The sequence below is a fragment of the Entelurus aequoreus genome, linkage group LG21, assembly GCF_033978785.1.
Source record: "Entelurus aequoreus isolate RoL-2023_Sb linkage group LG21, RoL_Eaeq_v1.1, whole genome shotgun sequence".
Taxonomy (NCBI): Eukaryota; Metazoa; Chordata; class Actinopteri; order Syngnathiformes; family Syngnathidae; genus Entelurus; species Entelurus aequoreus.
In genome coordinates this window covers 49,412,152-49,429,907 of record NC_084751.1, presented here as the reverse complement: position 1 = coordinate 49,429,907, position 17,756 = coordinate 49,412,152, and the positions used below count along the sequence as shown (strand labels likewise).

Sequence of the window (17,756 nt, the reverse complement as noted above, 5' to 3'; positions counted from 1 at the left end):
GTCCTGGGCTGATTCCTCACCTTTCTTAGCATCATTGAGACCCCACCAGGTGATATCTTGCATGGGGCTCCACTCCGATTGAGATTGACCGTCATGTTTAGCTTCTTCCATTTTCTAATGAATGCTCCAACAGTGGACCTTTTTTCACCAAACTGCTTGGCAATTTCTCCGTAGCCCTTTCCATCCTTGTGGAGTTGTACCATTTTGTCTCTGGTGTCTTTGGACAGCTCTTTGCTCTTAGTCATGCTGAATGTTTGGCTCTTACTGATTGTATGGGGTGGACAGGTGTCTTTATGCAGCTAACGACCTCACACAGGTGCATCTGATTCAGGATAATACAGTGGAGTGGAGGAGGACTTTTAAAGCCGGACTATCAGGTCTTTGAGGGTCAGAATTCTAGCTGATAGACAGATGTTCAAATACTTATTTTCAGCTGTATCACACAAATAAATTGTTAAAAAAATCATAGATTGTGATTTCTGGATTTTTCTTTTTAGGTTATCTCTCATACAGTGGACATGCACCTACCGTGAACATTTCAGACCCCTCCATCATTACTAAGTGGTAGAACTTGCAAAATAGCAGGGTGTTCAAATACTTATTTTCTTGACTGTATATATTTATATATATATATATATACATACATATATATGTGTATATATATATATATATACATATACATATACATATATATGTGACAGCACACCACTGGTATGACGCCTTAACTTGGGTTGTCAAAATGAACACATGAATGCAGATAATTATAATGAATCTGATTGAACATTTTAACACAATTAACTCTCCTTTGTATGATCTTTAATGAACATGTGCAAGTTTTCTTCTTCCTCGATTCTTTGCTCATGCAGAATTAAAGCATCATAAATTAAAAATGAATATTTGTGGTGAATGGAAATGATTCCGCAGCAACCCTGTGATTAATGTGATGAAATGTTAGAGCATTTATTCAATGTCTTTTGTGTGTGTGTGCAGGGCCGCTGCATCAACTTCACCAGAGTCCACTGAAATGGAGGTTTTATATCATGTATTATAATTATTAAATGTCTTTCCATTTATCCTGCTGCTCATTTGGTTTTCATCAAAGCAGACCATTGCTTTTTCACTTTATTTGAGAAAAAAATATATATAACTCTGTTTTCACAAAGGATTCAGTACAAGTACCCATAGACACAAAATACACAGGAAAGATTGAACATTACAAAACATGTTTATATACATCAAGAAGAAAAGACTTCATTGTAGGAAGATGCTGCCAGGAGGATGTTGAAGACAACAGGAAGTGCATCTTTGACGTCACCAACACAGGCTGCAAGTGCACTAATAGTATTTGTATAAGTATAATAGTATTTGGAGCAGTAATTCATGCTGACATTTTTAACTGATGACGTTAAAAATGAAGCGCTCAAAACTTCCACTTCCTGGAAGCAGGTGGTCTCCGTTGTGTTGTTGGGCTGAGAAGAAAGTTGATTGACAGCAGTAGAAGAGATTGTTGTGTTGTTGGGCTGAGAAGAAAGTTGATTGACAGCAGTAGAAGAGATTGTTGTGTTGTGTTGTTGGGCTGACAAGAAAGTTGATTGACACCAGTAGAAGACATTGTTGTGTTGTTGGGCTGAGAAGAAAGTTGATTGACAGCAGTAGAAGAGATTGTTGTGTTGTTGGGCTGAGAAGAAACTTGATTGACAGCAGTAGAAGAGATTGTCCACATCACCGATTCTCTCGATGCAGAAGAGAAGATCTTTCATGGAAAAAACAAAATGTTTTTTTTAACAACAATGGCTTTGAAGTTTCAGGGCGATGGATTGAAAGCCCTGAGATTGTAGCATGTTAGAACATAGCATGTTAGAACATAGCGTGTTAGAACCTAGCGTGTTAGAACGTAGCGTGTTAGAACCTAGCGTGTTAGAACGTAGCCTGTTAGAACGTAGCGTGTTAGAACGTAGCGTGTTAGAACGTAGCGTGTTAGAACCTAGCGTGTTAGAACCTAGTGTGTTAGAACCTAGCGTGTTAGAGCGTAGCATGTTAGAACGTAGCGTGTTAGAACCTAGCGTGTTAGAACGTAGCGTGTTAAAACCTAGCGTGTTAGAACCTAGCGTGTTAGAACGTAGCGTGTTAGAACGTAGCGTGTTAGAACGTAGCGTGTTAGAACGTAGCGTGTTAGAACGTAGCGTGTTAGAACGTAGCGTGTTAGAACCTACCGGAGAGAACGACGACTGTCCTTCTCCATGTTGTTCTCTGGTCCTTCGCTCTCGTAAGACGCCAGATGGAGCTCTGGAGAAACAAGCACATACACATGATCTATACTATTATCAGCTGTTTTACACATGATCTGTACTATTATCAGCTGTTTTACACATGATCTATACTATTATCAGCTGTTTTACACATGATCTGTACTATTATCAGCTGTTTTACACATGACCTGTACTATTATCAGCTGTTTTACACATGATCTATACTATTATCAGCTTTTTTACACATGATCTATACTATTATCAGCTTTTTTACACATGATCTGTAGTATTATCAACTTTTTTACACATGATCTATACTATTAGCTTTTTTTTTACACATGATCTATACTATTATCAGCTTTTTTACACGGGATCTATACTATTATCAGCTTTTTTTTACACAGTATCTATAGTATTATCAGCTTTTTTTTTTACACATGATCTATACTATTATCAGCTTTTTTACAAATGATCTATACTATTAGCTTTTTTACACATGATCTATACTATTATCAGCTTTTTTACACATGATCTGTAGTATTATCAACTTTTTTACACATGATCTATACTATTATCAGCTTTATTTTTACACATGATCTATACTATTATCGGCTTTTTTACACATGATCTATACTATTATCAGCTTTTTTACACATGATCTGTAGTATTATCAACTTTTTTACACATGATCTATTCTATTATCAGCTTTATTTTTACACATGATCTATACTATTATCAGCTTTTTTACACATGATCTGTAGTATTATCAACTTTTTTACACATGATCTATACCATTAGCTTTTTTTACACATGATCTATACTATTATCAGCTTTTTTACACGGGATCTATACTATTATCAGCTTTTTTTTACACAGTATCTATAGTATTATCAGCTTTTTTTTTTACACATGATCTATACTATTATCGGCTTTTTTTACACATGATCTATACTATTATCAGCTTTTTTACACATGATCTATACTATTAGCTTTTTTACACATGATCTGTAGTATTAACTTTTTTACACATGATCTATACTATTATCAGCTTTATTTTTACACATGATCTATACTATTATAGGCTTTTTTACACATGATCTATACTATTATCAGCTTTTTTACACATGATCTATACTATTATCAGCTTTTTTACACATGATCTGTAGTATTATCAACTTTTTTTTACACATGATCTATACTATTATAGGCTTTATTTTTACACATGATCTATACTATTATCAGCTTTTTTACACGTGATCTATAGTATTATCACGTTTTTTACACACACGGTAGAGTAGGCTTTTTATTCATGATATATCATGTTTTTTAGTACATGATGTATAATAGTTTGTTTACACATGATGTATAATAGTTTGTTTATACATGATGTATAATAGTTTGTTTATACATGATGTATAATAGTTTGTTTACACATGATGTATAATAGTTTGTTTATACATGATGTATAATAGTTTGTTTATACATGATGTATAATAGTTTGTTTATACATGATGTATAATAGTTTGTTTACACATGATGTATAATAGTTTGTTTTTACACATGATGTAGAATAGTTTGTTTATACACGATGTATAATAGTTTGTTTATACACGATGTATAATAGTTTGTTTATACACGATGTATAATAGTTTGTTTATACATGATGTATAATAGTTTGTTTACACATGATGTATAATAGTTTGTTTACACATGATGTATAATAGTTTGTTTATACATGATGTATAATAGTTTGTTTATACATGATGTATAATAGTTTGTTTATACATGATGTATAATAGTTTGTTTATACATGATGTATAATAGTTTGTTTATACATGATGTATAATAGTTTGTTTATACATGATGTATAATAGTTTGTTTACACATGATGTATAATAGTTTGTTTACACATGATGTATAATAGTTTGTTTACACATGATGTATAATAGTTTGTTTACACATGATGTATAATAGTTTGTTTATACATGATGTATAATAGTTTGTTTATACATGATGTATAATAGTTTGTTTTTACACATGATGTAGAATAGTTTGTTTATACACGATGTATAATAGTTTGTTTATACACGATGTATAATAGTTTGTTTATACACGATGTATAATAGTTTGTTTATACATGATGTATAATAGTTTGTTTACACATGATGTATAATAGTTTGTTTACACATGATGTATAATAGTTTGTTTATACATGATGTATAATAGTTTGTTTATACATGATGTATAATAGTTTGTTTATACATGATGTATAATAGTTTGTTTATACATGATGTATAATAGTTTGTTTATACATGATGTATAATAGTTTGTTTATACATGATGTATAATAGTTTGTTTATACATGATGTATAATAGTTTGTTTACACATGATGTATAATAGTTTGTTTACACATGATGTATAATAGTTTGTTTACACATGATGTATAATAGTTTGTTTATACATGATGTATAATAGTTTGTTTATACATGATGTATAATAGTTTGTTTATACATGATGTATAATAGTTTGTTTATACATGATGTATAATAGTTTGTTTACACATGATGTATAATAGTTTGTTTATACATGATGTATAATAGTTTGTTTATACATGATGTATAATAGTTTGTTTATACATGATGTATAATAGTTTGTTTACACATGATGTATAATAGTTTGTTTATACATGATGTATAATAGTTTGTTTATACATGATGTATAATAGTTTGTTTACACATGATGTATAATAGTTTGTTTACACATGATGTATAATAGTTTGTTTATACATGATGTATAATAGTTTGTTTATACATGATGTATAATAGTTTGTTTATACATGATGTATAATAGTTTGTTTATACATGATGTATAATAGTTTGTTTACACATGATGTATAATAGTTCGTTTACACATGATGTATAATAGTTTGTTTATACATGATGTATAATAGTTTGTTTATACATGATGTATAATAGTTTGTTTATACATGATGTATAATAGTTTGTTTATACATGATGTATAATAGTTTGTTTATACATGATGTATAATAGTTTGTTTATACATGATGTATAATAGTTTGTTTATACATGATGTATAATAGTTTGTTTACACATGATGTATAATAGTTTGTTTATACATGATGTATAATAGTTTGTTTATACATGATGTATAATAGTTTGTTTATACATGATGTATAATAGTTTGTTTATACATGATGTATAATAGTTTGTTTATACATGATGTATAATAGTTTGTTTATACATGATGTATAATAGTTTGTTTACACATGATGTATAATAGTTTGTTTACACATGATGTATAATAGTTTGTTTATACATGATGTATAATAGTTTGTTTACACATGATGTATAATAGTTTGTTTACACATGATGTATAATAGTTTGTTTATACATGATGTATAATAGTTTGTTTACACATGATGTATAATAGTTTGTTTACACATGATGTATAATAGTTTGTTTATACATGATGTATAATAGTTTGTTATTATACATGATGTATAATAGTTTGTTTATACATGATGTATAATAGTTTGTTTACACATGATGTATAATAGTTTGTTTACACATGATGTATAATAGTTTGTTTATACATGATGTATAATAGTTTGTTTACACATGATGTATAATAGTTTGTTTACACATGATGTATAATAGTTTGTTTACACATGATGTATAATAGTTTGTTTACACATGATGTATAATAGTTTGTTTACACATGATGTATAATAGTTTGTTTATACATGATGTATAATAGTTTGTTTATACATGATGTATAATAGTTTGTTTATACATGATGTATAATAGTTTGTTTATACATGATGTATAATAGTTTGTTTACACATGATGTATAATAGTTTGTTTATACATGATGTATAATAGTTTGTTTACACATGATGTATAATAGTTTGTTTATACATGATGTATAATAGTTTGTTTATACATGATGTATAATAGTTTGTTTACACATGATGTATAATAGTTTGTTTACACATGATGTATAATAGTTTGTTTATACATGATGTATAATAGTTTGTTTATACATGATGTATAATAGTTTGTTTATACATGATGTATAATAGTTTGTTTATACATGATGTATAATAGTTTGTTTATACATGATGTATAATAGTTTGTTTACACATGATGTATAATAGTTTGTTTATACATGATGTATAATAGTTTGTTTATACATGATGTATAATAGTTTGTTTATACATGATGTATAATAGTTTGTTTATACATGATGTATAATAGTTTGTTTATACATGATGTATAATAGTTTGTTTATACATGATGTATAATAGTTTGTTTATACATGATGTATAATAGTTTGTTTATACATGATGTATAATAGTTTGTTTACACATGATGTATAATAGTTTGTTTACACATGATGTATAATAGTTTGTTTATACATGATGTATAATAGTTTGTTTACACATGATGTATAATAGTTTGTTTACACATGATGTATAATAGTTTGTTTATACATGATGTATAATAGTTTGTTTACACATGATGTATAATAGTTTGTTTACACATGATGTATAATAGTTTGTTTATACATGATGTATAATAGTTTGTTATTATACATGATGTATAATAGTTTGTTTATACATGATGTATAATAGTTTGTTTACACATGATGTATAATAGTTTGTTTACACATGATGTATAATAGTTTGTTTACACATGATGTATAATAGTTTGTTTACACATGATGTATAATAGTTTGTTTACACATGATGTATAATAGTTTGTTTACACATGATGTATAATAGTTTGTTTACACATGATGTATAATAGTTTGTTTACACATGATGTATAATAGTTTGTTTATACATGATGTATAATAGTTTGTTTATACATGATGTATAATAGTTTGTTTATACATGATGTATAATAGTTTGTTTATACATGATGTATAATAGTTTGTTTACACATGATGTATAATAGTTTGTTTATACATGATGTATAATAGTTTGTTTACACATGATGTATAATAGTTTGTTTATACATGATGTATAATAGTTTGTTTATACATGATGTATAATAGTTTGTTTACACATGATGTATAATAGTTTGTTTACACATGATGTATAATAGTTTGTTTATACATGATGTATAATAGTTTGTTTATACATGATGTATAATAGTTTGTTTATACATGATGTATAATAGTTTGTTTATACATGATGTATAATAGTTTGTTTACACATGATGTATAATAGTTTGTTTATACATGATGTATAATAGTTTGTTTATACATGATGTATAATAGTTTGTTTATACATGATGTATAATAGTTTGTTTATACATGATGTATAATAGTTTGTTTATACATGATGTATAATAGTTTGTTTATACATGATGTATAATAGTTTGTTTATACATGATGTATAATAGTTTGTTTATACATGATGTATAATAGTTTGTTTATACATGATGTATAATAGTTTGTTTATACATGATCAGTGTTGGCGTTAACACACTTTTTGTATCTTTTTACGCATTGAAATAAAAAAAGACGCACATTTCCACGCGGACGCGGATTTTTTTTTTTTTTACCGCCCGGTTTTCTTTTTTTTTTTTAATGGATTATTGCTTTCCGCCTGTTTTGTTTTGTTTATATTTGCTGGGTCAAATAATTAATAATTATTCATTGGTCAATTTCAAAGTAATACACTTTCCGGTACAGATTCTTTATTTTTGATTCGCCGAAAGTTTTATGGATCACAAATTCTGCATCAAGTTTCCTGCTTGGCTGCTCACATAGAAATGTGGTTTCTTTTTTTAATAAATGAAGGAACCTTTATGACTATCTTTTTACACAACACAATATAGAATGTGAGATACGACAGGATAATGTACAACACAATATAGAATGTGAGATATAAGAGGATAATGTACAACACAATATAGAATGTGAGATATAACAGGATAATGTACAACACAATATAGAATGTGAGATATGACAGGATAATGTAGAACACAATATAGAATGTGAGATATAAGAGGATAATGTACAACACAATATAGAATGTGAGATATGACAGGATAATGTACAACACAATATAGAATGTGAGATATAACAGGATAATGTACAACACAATATAGAATGTGAGATATAAGAGGATAATGTACAACACAATATAGAATGTGAGATATGACAGGATAATGTACAACACAATATAGAATGTGAGATATAACAGGATAATGTACAACACAATATAGAATGTGAGATATAACAGGATAATGTACAACACAATATAGAATGTGAGATATAACAGGATAATGTACAACACAATATAGAATGTGAGATATAACAGGATAATGTACAACACAATATAGAATGTGAGATATAACAGGATAATGTACAACACAATATAGAATGTGAGATATAACACGATCATGCATACATTTAGCATTTGGTGTCAAAACGCTTACAAAAAAGTGGGACCCCAAAAATTTACTGTGGGACCCCCTTTTTATGCCTTGATGGGGTCCCTGGGACCACATTTCTAGCACCAACACTGCATGATGTATCAGCTTTTTTAGTACATGATGTATAACTTTGTTTTTAGACCTGATGTATAGTATGTTGTTTTTTTATACACGATATATAGTATGTATTTTAAATACATATTGTATAGTATCTTTTTTTAATACATATTGTATAGTATCTTTTTTGAAATATATATTGTATAGTATGTTTTTGAAATATATATTGTATAGTATCTTTTTTTAATACATATTGTATAGTATGTTTTTCTAGTACATGATCTATAATGTGTTGTTTAATACATGATGTGTTTTTAGTCCATGATATACGGTGTGATGTTTTGTATTTTACAATGTTTTTTGGGTAGATGATGTATTTGATGATGTTCTGTACATAATAAAAGTATTTCAGTTTCCCAAGACAGGAAGTATGTCTTCACCTTCAAACTGTTGGAATATTATCTGAGCATCACTTTGTGGACAAAGTATGGCACAAACATTTTCTACCACATGGTGTATATGATTAAGCATAAAGCAGGTGGACTTACCACATGGTGTATATGATAAAGCATAAAGCAGGTGGACTTACCACATGGTGTATATGATTAAGCATAAAGCAGGTGGACTTACCACATGGTGTATATGATAAAGCATAAAGCAGGTGGACTTACCACATGGTGTATATGATTAAGCATAAAGCAGGTGGACTTACCACATGGTGTATGTGATTAAGCATAAAGCAGGTGGACTTACCACATGGTGTATATGATAAAGCATAAAGCAGGTGGACTTACCACATGGTGTATATGATTAAGCATAAAGCAGGTGGACTTACCACATGGTGTATGTGATAAAGCGTAAAGCTGGTGGACTTACCACATGGTGTATATGATTAAGCATAAAGCAGGTAGACTTACCACATGGTGTATGTGATAAAGCAGGTGGACTTACCGCATGGTGTATGTGATAAAGCAGGTGGACTTACCACATGGTGTATGTGATAAAGCAGGTGGACTTACCACATGGTGTATGTGATAAAGCAGGTGGACTTACCACATGGTGTATGTGATAAAGCATAAAGCAGGTGGACTTATCACATGGTGTATGTGATAAAGCATAAAGCAGGTGGACTTACCACATGGTGTATATGATAAAGCATACAGCAAGTGGACTTACCACATGACATATATGATAAAGCATAAAGCAAGTGGACTTACCACATGGTGTATGTGATAAAGCGTAAAGCAGGTGGACTTACCACATGGTGTATGTGATAAAGCGTAAAGCAGGTGGACTTACCACATGGTGTATGTGATAAAGCGTAAAGCAGGTGGACTTACCACATGGTGTATGTGATAAAGCGTAAAGCAGGTGGACTTACCAAATGGTGTATGTGATAAAGCATACAGCAAGTGGACTTACCACATGGTGTATGTGATAAAGCATAAAGCTGGTGGACTTACCACATGGTGTATATGATAAAGCATACAGCAAGTGGACTTACCACATGGTGTATGTGATAAAGCATAAAGCAGGTGGACTTACCACATGGTGTATGTGATAAAGCATAAAGCAGGCGGACTTACCACATGGTGTATGTGATAAAGCATAAAGCAGGTGGACTTACCACATGGTGTATGTGATAAAGCATAAAGCAGGTGGACTTATCACATGGTGTATGTGATAAAGCATAAAGCAGGTGGACTTACCACATGGTGTATATGATAAAGCATACAGCAAGTGGACTTACCACATGGTGTATGTGATAAAGCGTAAAGCAGGTGGACTTACCACATGGTGTATATGATAAAGCATACAGCAAGTGGACTTACCACATGACATATATGATAAAGCATAAAGCAAGTGGACTTACCACATGGTGTATATGATAAAGCGTAAAGCAGGTGGACTTACCAAATGGTGTATGTGATAAAGCATAAAGCAGGTGGACTTACCACATGGTGTATATGATAAAGCATACAGCAAGTGGACTTACCACATGGTGTATATGATAAAGCATAAAGCAGGCGGACTTACCACATGGTGTATGTGATAAAGCATAAAGCAGGTGGACTTACCACATGGTGTATGTGATAAAGCATAAAGCAGGTGGACTTACCACATGGTGTATGTGATAAAGCATAAAGCAGGTGGACTTACCACATGGTGTATGTGATAAAGCATAAAGCAGGTGGACTTACCACATGGTGTATGTGATAAAGCATAAAGCAGGTGGACTTACCACATGGTGTATGTGATAAAGCATAAAGCAGGTGGACTTACCACATGGTGTATGTGATAAAGCAGGTGGACTTACCACATGGTGTATGTGATAAAGCATAAAGCAGGTGGACTTACCACATGGTGTATGTGATAAAGCATAAAGCAGGTGGACTTACCACATGGTGTATGTGATAAAGCATAAAGCAGGTGGACTTACCACATGGTGTATGTGATAAAGCATAAAGCAGGTGGACTTACCACATGGTGTATGTGATAAAGCAGATGGACTTACCGTCTTCAGAGAAGACTGGCGTGGTGACGACGTACTGAAGAATTCTGCGATCTCGATCAAACGGGCATACCACCTGCCGCCAAACCAGGAACTCACTCACTTGCTTTGCCAGATCCCACAGTTTCTAAAGGAAAGAAGCAACGTCATGAGAGTAAAAATGAAAGCTAGCACATTAGATCCACAAGGGGGCGATGTTGCATCTTTAGTGTGAGTCCATACCTCAAAGTTGATGTGTCCATTGGACAGCCTGCTGGCACATCCTTCATTCAGGAAGTAGATGTCTTTGATGAGGAGACTGAAGAAAGGAATGACAATCTTCTCCTCACTGCTGTGTGCCGTCTCCGACCTCTGGGTGGCGCCGCGGAGCGCCGTGCGATAGTTACTGAAGTTACTGGACGGGTCCATCTGGTGCTGCATGGAGATACAAGAGTACTGTGTGGTCCATCATCTTCTACGTCACATGTGTACTGTGTGGTCCATCATCTTCTACGTCATATGTGTACTGTGTGGTCCATCATCTTCTACGTCACATGTGTACTGTGTGGTCCATCATCTTCTACGTCACATGTGTACTGTGTGGTCCATCATCTTCTACGTCATATGTGTACTGTGTGGTCCATCATCTTCTACGTCATATGTGTACTGTGTGGTCCATCATCTTCTACGTCATATGTGTACTGTGTGGTCCATCATCTTCTACGTCATATGTGTACTGTGTGGTCCATCATCTTCTACATCACAAGAGTACTGTGTGGTCCATCATCTTCTACGTCATATGTGTACTGTGTGCTCCATCATCTTCTACATCATATGTGTACTGTGTGGTCCATCATCTTCTACGTCATATGTGTACTGTGTGGTCCATCATCTTCTACGTCATATGTGTACTGTGTGCTCCATCATCTTCTACATCATATGTGTACTGTGTGGTCCATCATCTTCTACATCATATGTGTACTGTGTGGTCCATCATCTTCTACATCACAAGAGTACTGTGTGGTCCATCATCTTCTACGTCATATGTGTACTGTGTGCTCCATCATCTTCTACGTCATATGTGTACTGTGTGGTCCATCATCTTCTACGTCATATGTGTACTGTGTGGTCCATCATCTTCTACATCATATGTGTACTGTGTGGTCCATCATCTTCTACATCATATGTGTATTGTGTGCTCCATCATCTTCTACGTCATATGTGTACTGTGTGCTCCATCATCTTCTACGTCATATGTGTACTGTGTGGTCCATCATCTTCTACGTCATATGTGTACTGTGTGGTCCATCATCTTCTACGTCATATGTGTACTGTGTGGTCCATCATCTTCTACGTCATATGTGTATTGTGTGCTCCATCATCTTCTACGTCATATGTGTACTGTGTGCTCCATCATCTTCTACGTCATATGTGTATTGTGTGGTCCATCATCTTCTACGTCATATGTGTACTGTGTGGTCCATCATCTTCTACGTCATATGTGTACTGTGTGGTCCATCATCTTCTACGTCATATGTGTACTGTGTGGTCCATCATCTTCTACGTCATATGTGTACTGTGTGGTCCATCATCTTCTACATCATATGTGTACTGTGTGGTCCATCATCTTCTACATCATATGTGTACTGTGTGCTCCATCATCTTCTACGTCATATGTGTACTGTGTGGTCCATCATCTTCTACGTCATATGTGTACTGTGTGGTCCATCATCTTCTACGTCATATGTGTACTGTGTGGTCCATCATCTTCTACGTCATATGTGTACTGTGTGGTCCATCATCTTCTACGTCATATGTGTATTGTGTGGTCCATCATCTTCTACGTCATATGTGTACTGTGTGGTCCATCATCTTCTACGTCATATGTGTACTGTGTGGTCCATCATCTTCTACATCATATGTGTACTGTGTGGTCCATCATCTTCTACGTCATATGTGTACTGTGTGGTCCATCATCTTCTACGTCATATGTGTACTGTGTGGTCCATCATCTTCTACATCATATGTGTACTGTGTGGTCCATCATCTTCTACATCATATGTGTATTGTGTGGTCCATCATCTTCTACGTCATATGTGTATTGTGTGGTCCATCATCTTCTACGTCATATGTGTACTGTGTGGTCCATCATCTTCTACGTCATATGTGTACTGTGTGGTCCATCATCTTCTACATCATATGTGTACTGTGTGGTCCATCATCTTCTACATCATATGTGTACTGTGTGCTCCATCATCTTCTACGTCATATGTGTACTGTGTGGTCCATCATCTTCTACGTCATATGTGTACTGTGTGGTCCATCATCTTCTACATCATATGTGTATTGTGTGGTCCATCATCTTCTACGTCATATGTGTACTGTGTGGTCCATCATCTTCTACGTCATATGTGTACTGTGTGGTCCATCATCTTCTACATCATATGTGTACTGTGTGGTCCATCATCTTCTACATCACAAGAGTACTGTGTGGTCCATCATCTTCTACGTCATATGTGTACTGTGTGCTCCATCATCTTCTACGTCATATGTGTACTGTGTGGTCCATCATCTTCTACGTCATATGTGTACTGTGTGGTCCATCATCTTCTACATCATATGTGTACTGTGTGGTCCATCATCTTCTACATCATATGTGTATTGTGTGCTCCATCATCTTCTACGTCATATGTGTACTGTGTGCTCCATCATCTTCTACGTCATATGTGTACTGTGTGGTCCATCATCTTCTACGTCATATGTGTACTGTGTGGTCCATCATCTTCTACGTCATATGTGTACTGTGTGGTCCATCATCTTCTACGTCATATGTGTATTGTGTGCTCCATCATCTTCTACGTCATATGTGTACTGTGTGCTCCATCATCTTCTACGTCATATGTGTATTGTGTGGTCCATCATCTTCTACGTCATATGTGTACTGTGTGGTCCATCATCTTCTACGTCATATGTGTACTGTGTGGTCCATCATCTTCTACATCATATGTGTACTGTGTGGTCCATCATCTTCTACGTCATATGTGTATTGTGTGGTCCATCATCTTCTACATCATATGTGTATTGTGTGGTCCATCATCTTCTACTGGGCTTTTCTCACCTCCAGGATGTCAAACTTGTCAGTGTTGACTTTGTTCCAGGTCTTTTTGAGCCTGGCAACAGGACTCATGTTCATCCCAGCTGAAAGAGCCAATCAGAGATTTTAGTGTCACACTCCACAAAAAAGCTCTTCACATCCAAAGTGTCTGCAATGTTGTCAGTTTGAATCCCACAAGGACGGAGAAGATAGTTTATTGTTGATAAGCCTTTCCAACTCAAAGAAGCCAATGGTGGCTCCTTAAAAAGCTTTTTTTGGAATGTCATTAGAAATGTTGATTGGAGGACAAAGAGCATGCGTGTGATGGCAGAATGAGCATGCAGTATATCAAGCATCCATCTGGTGGAGCTATACTGCAGAGTACATGTTTGCAGTTAGTATCTTACAGACCTCCACCAAGGCTAAATTGTCAACAAAAGCCAAACATGTATTATGTTTGCCATTTAGAATGGTACAGTAAATCCCTGCATATTCACACATCTTTCATTATAATTCCTTTTACGAGTCTGTGGGTGCATTTGGCATCTTATGCCAGAATTGGGCAGATTTTTTGGAAGAAACACATTTTATGTGCGCTACGTTGAGCAAGCTGTTGGCAACAGCAAATGCAATATTTTGTTTACTTAACCCACAATTACTGAAATATCTTAAACCAGTAGGAGGTGATCCAACCACTCATTACTATGGTGTGTCATATTTGTGTGCAGCTCAGGTATTCAGTTACCCGCCATGTTGTGAGAGAAACAGAAACAGAGCTTTCTTAGTTTTCTACGAGGTTTGATGGAAATAATCTGGCTAATAAACAATACAATTAGTAACGGTGTAAGACAGTGTTTGTCACACCCATCTACTGGTAAATTGCTTAATTAAGGTGTCCCCAAACATTGTCCCACGTTCATTTTTAAAAGATGACATTTGGTACATTGCAATTTTGCTGCCATTTGATGGATGTGGTCATCCGTGATGAATATAGAGCGTAGAGTGTAGAGGGTGCACAGACTCAATATACAGCTACTAATTCAGGCAACCTTTACAATTCATGGCCCAGTTCATCTAAAACCAACACACAAAGAAAAAAAATGTGATACAATAACACACAACTTGCCCACTGAACTATGTGGACATTAAAAAAAATGTCTAAGTATCATTGGTAGAAAATGGATGGATGGAAGGATATTTCTGATTGAATAAAAAACTTTTAGGAGGTCATCAGGGAAGTAAACAAGGTAGGAGTGGTTCACTTACTAATATTCAATGTTTTACCGTTTATACTTCATATTGTAGTGATGGGAGTGTGTTGGTCAGTCTGTTAGCTAACGCTTGTTTTAATTCATGCTTTAATAAACACATTTGTCTCTCATCATACCCCGATAATATTTTAAAACCGACATCTTTTATTTTTTTTCAAAATGATCATTGTTACGAGCTGTGTGGCAAAAAAAGTGTCGCGTGTTGCGCACACATGCATCCAGATGACAGCGTCTTTGCGAGTTTCCCCCAAAATCGAGCTTTATCGCTGGTTTTTACATGTTTGGCAAGCTTCCCTCTTCAATTTGGTATTCAATTTCTAAGCATACCTCAAACATTGTGATCGATCGCCGTTCAGTTTGATCTCACACACTCTGACAAACTTCTTTCCTATTATTCCAACTGGTCTAGGACTTTTGCTAAGCTGCTACCTTTCAGTATGTCATGTTGTGATGCTCAATCGTCATGACAATTAGTGGCTAATGTAAGCTAGCTCGCCGTAACAAATGGCGGGGGATAAAAACTCACTGATGATGGCCATCAGGGAGTTGAAATTGCCAATGTTGAAACACTCCTGAGCCACATCGATGAAGAACTCGATGATCCGCGCTCGCTGTTTCTTCTTCATTGGCTGCAAGAACACCAGCGTCATGAAATGTTTTGCACAACTTAGATCACCAAGTGTAAAAAGAAAAAAGAGCCAACGTACCATACAGATTTCTGTGGCCACGAGGAAACTCAGTCTGTTGAACCAGTTCACATAAGCCTCCAGGTTACTGGTTTTACGCTTCCGAAAGAAACCCTGAAAGTTGAAGACAGGACAAATTGTTCAACTTTTAGGAGAAACATTGTTAAATTGGCGATGAAAGACAACTAGAGATGTGCCCATCCATCGGACACCAACTTCCTAAGTTAATGAAACCCTCCATTACAGCAAATAAACTGCATTTTTTTAGTATTGTAAGTATCATTATCAAATATTAGGAAGAGGGCAATTATGAGAAATTCAGGAGAACTCAGGAACAGGCATGCTAGCTAAGATAGCTAGCTGCTAAGCTAGTTGGAAACAACAGAAGAAGAAACCGTGTTGCTATGAAATGAAAAAGTAGATTAAAAAGAGTCTAGATTAGAGAGAGGATAATAATACAACAACTGTTGGTGTGTCAGCATTGTTGCAGCCACAAGTGTAAGGAGGGAGAATTCATCCATAAATTGCCGGTGTCGATACCACAGTAATTGATATCGGTATACGATCGATACTAGAGTGATTAGGTCGCTATTTTTATTTTCTTCAAATGATTTCATGTTGGTAATGATTACAAATTGACAAGACGACTTTGAGGGCAAAAGGGATTTCAATGAGTTTCATTTTGTTTAGTTATTGTGTACTATTGACTTTGGCTCAACCAATTGCTGGGTTGCAATCACATGACCCAGGGGCACTTCCGGAAGGTTTAGAGGCGAATATATAAGCTATACAAATATTTCAAATGGGATCGGATAGATTTATTTACTCATAAAAAAATGTTTTTTGAAATATTTAAACCATCATTACCGAAGTAGCGTCACTGGTCGCCTCGACCGCACTTCCTTCGACACATACGAGGACGTAAAGAAGAAAAGATCGGAGACACATCATGTCTTTACATCTGTAGGCGTCCACAAATTAAGCATTAATCCGTAAAAAAAAAGGTTGGACTCATCGCTAAGTACCGTATTTGATTTGATTTGTGATCGTGACGTAATGAGAAAAATGTAAGTTTAGTTGTTGAAGTTGATTTCCTGCTACAAATATTTGTCATATACAAGTCATGTCTGTAGTTGTTTTAATGGTGTGAAGTTCATTATGTTGAGCCTACGAGAGATTTGTAATACTATAAAGGATATTTTCTTCATGCTAACAATTATCACCAAAGACGCTTTAATATGGTCATCCGTGTCGAATAAAGAACTTGACTTTCCTGTACAACAACAACTAAACTTATAGTTTCTGTTATGAAAAAAGACAATGAAAATACTGTGGATTGGACCTACAATCACAAAATGTATTAGTAGGACTAAACATGACATCAGTTTACTTGCACAAGCAGGTCTTTGTAGTTATATTTAGGCATTGGAACTACAACAT

General features: G+C 34.1%; 2 protein-coding genes across 9 annotated transcripts in view; one reads left to right on the top strand and one right to left on the bottom strand.

The window, feature by feature from the left end:
- The window catches only part of LOC133638801 (anthrax toxin receptor 2-like), a 53,730-nt gene extending 52,635 nt beyond the window's left edge, over positions 1–1,095 (top strand). For 2 of the 8 annotated variants that reach the window (XM_062031764.1, XM_062031765.1), the window contains one exon: positions 991–1,094. In XM_062031764.1, coding sequence (XP_061887748.1) covers positions 991–1,023 — 33 coding nt within the window. In that variant the 3' untranslated portion in view covers positions 1,024–1,094. Of the gene's footprint in view, positions 1–990 lie in introns of all 8 variants that reach the window. The other 6 variants (XM_062031766.1, XM_062031767.1, XM_062031761.1 and 3 more) reach the window with 5 other exon arrangements.
- Positions 830–17,756, bottom strand: part of LOC133638800 (ras-GEF domain-containing family member 1B-B-like) — a 36,008-nt gene continuing 19,081 nt past the window's right edge. The window contains exons 7-13 of the mRNA XM_062031759.1: positions 16,338–16,430; positions 16,157–16,259; positions 14,384–14,463; positions 11,509–11,700; positions 11,290–11,413; positions 2,214–2,286; positions 830–1,753 (exon numbers count right to left, since the gene is read on the bottom strand). Of these exons, the coding sequence (XP_061887743.1) occupies positions 1,723–1,753; positions 2,214–2,286; positions 11,290–11,413; positions 11,509–11,700; positions 14,384–14,463; positions 16,157–16,259; positions 16,338–16,430 (696 nt within the window). The 3' untranslated portion in view covers positions 830–1,722. The remainder of the gene's footprint in view (positions 1,754–2,213; positions 2,287–11,289; positions 11,414–11,508; positions 11,701–14,383; positions 14,464–16,156; positions 16,260–16,337; positions 16,431–17,756) is intronic.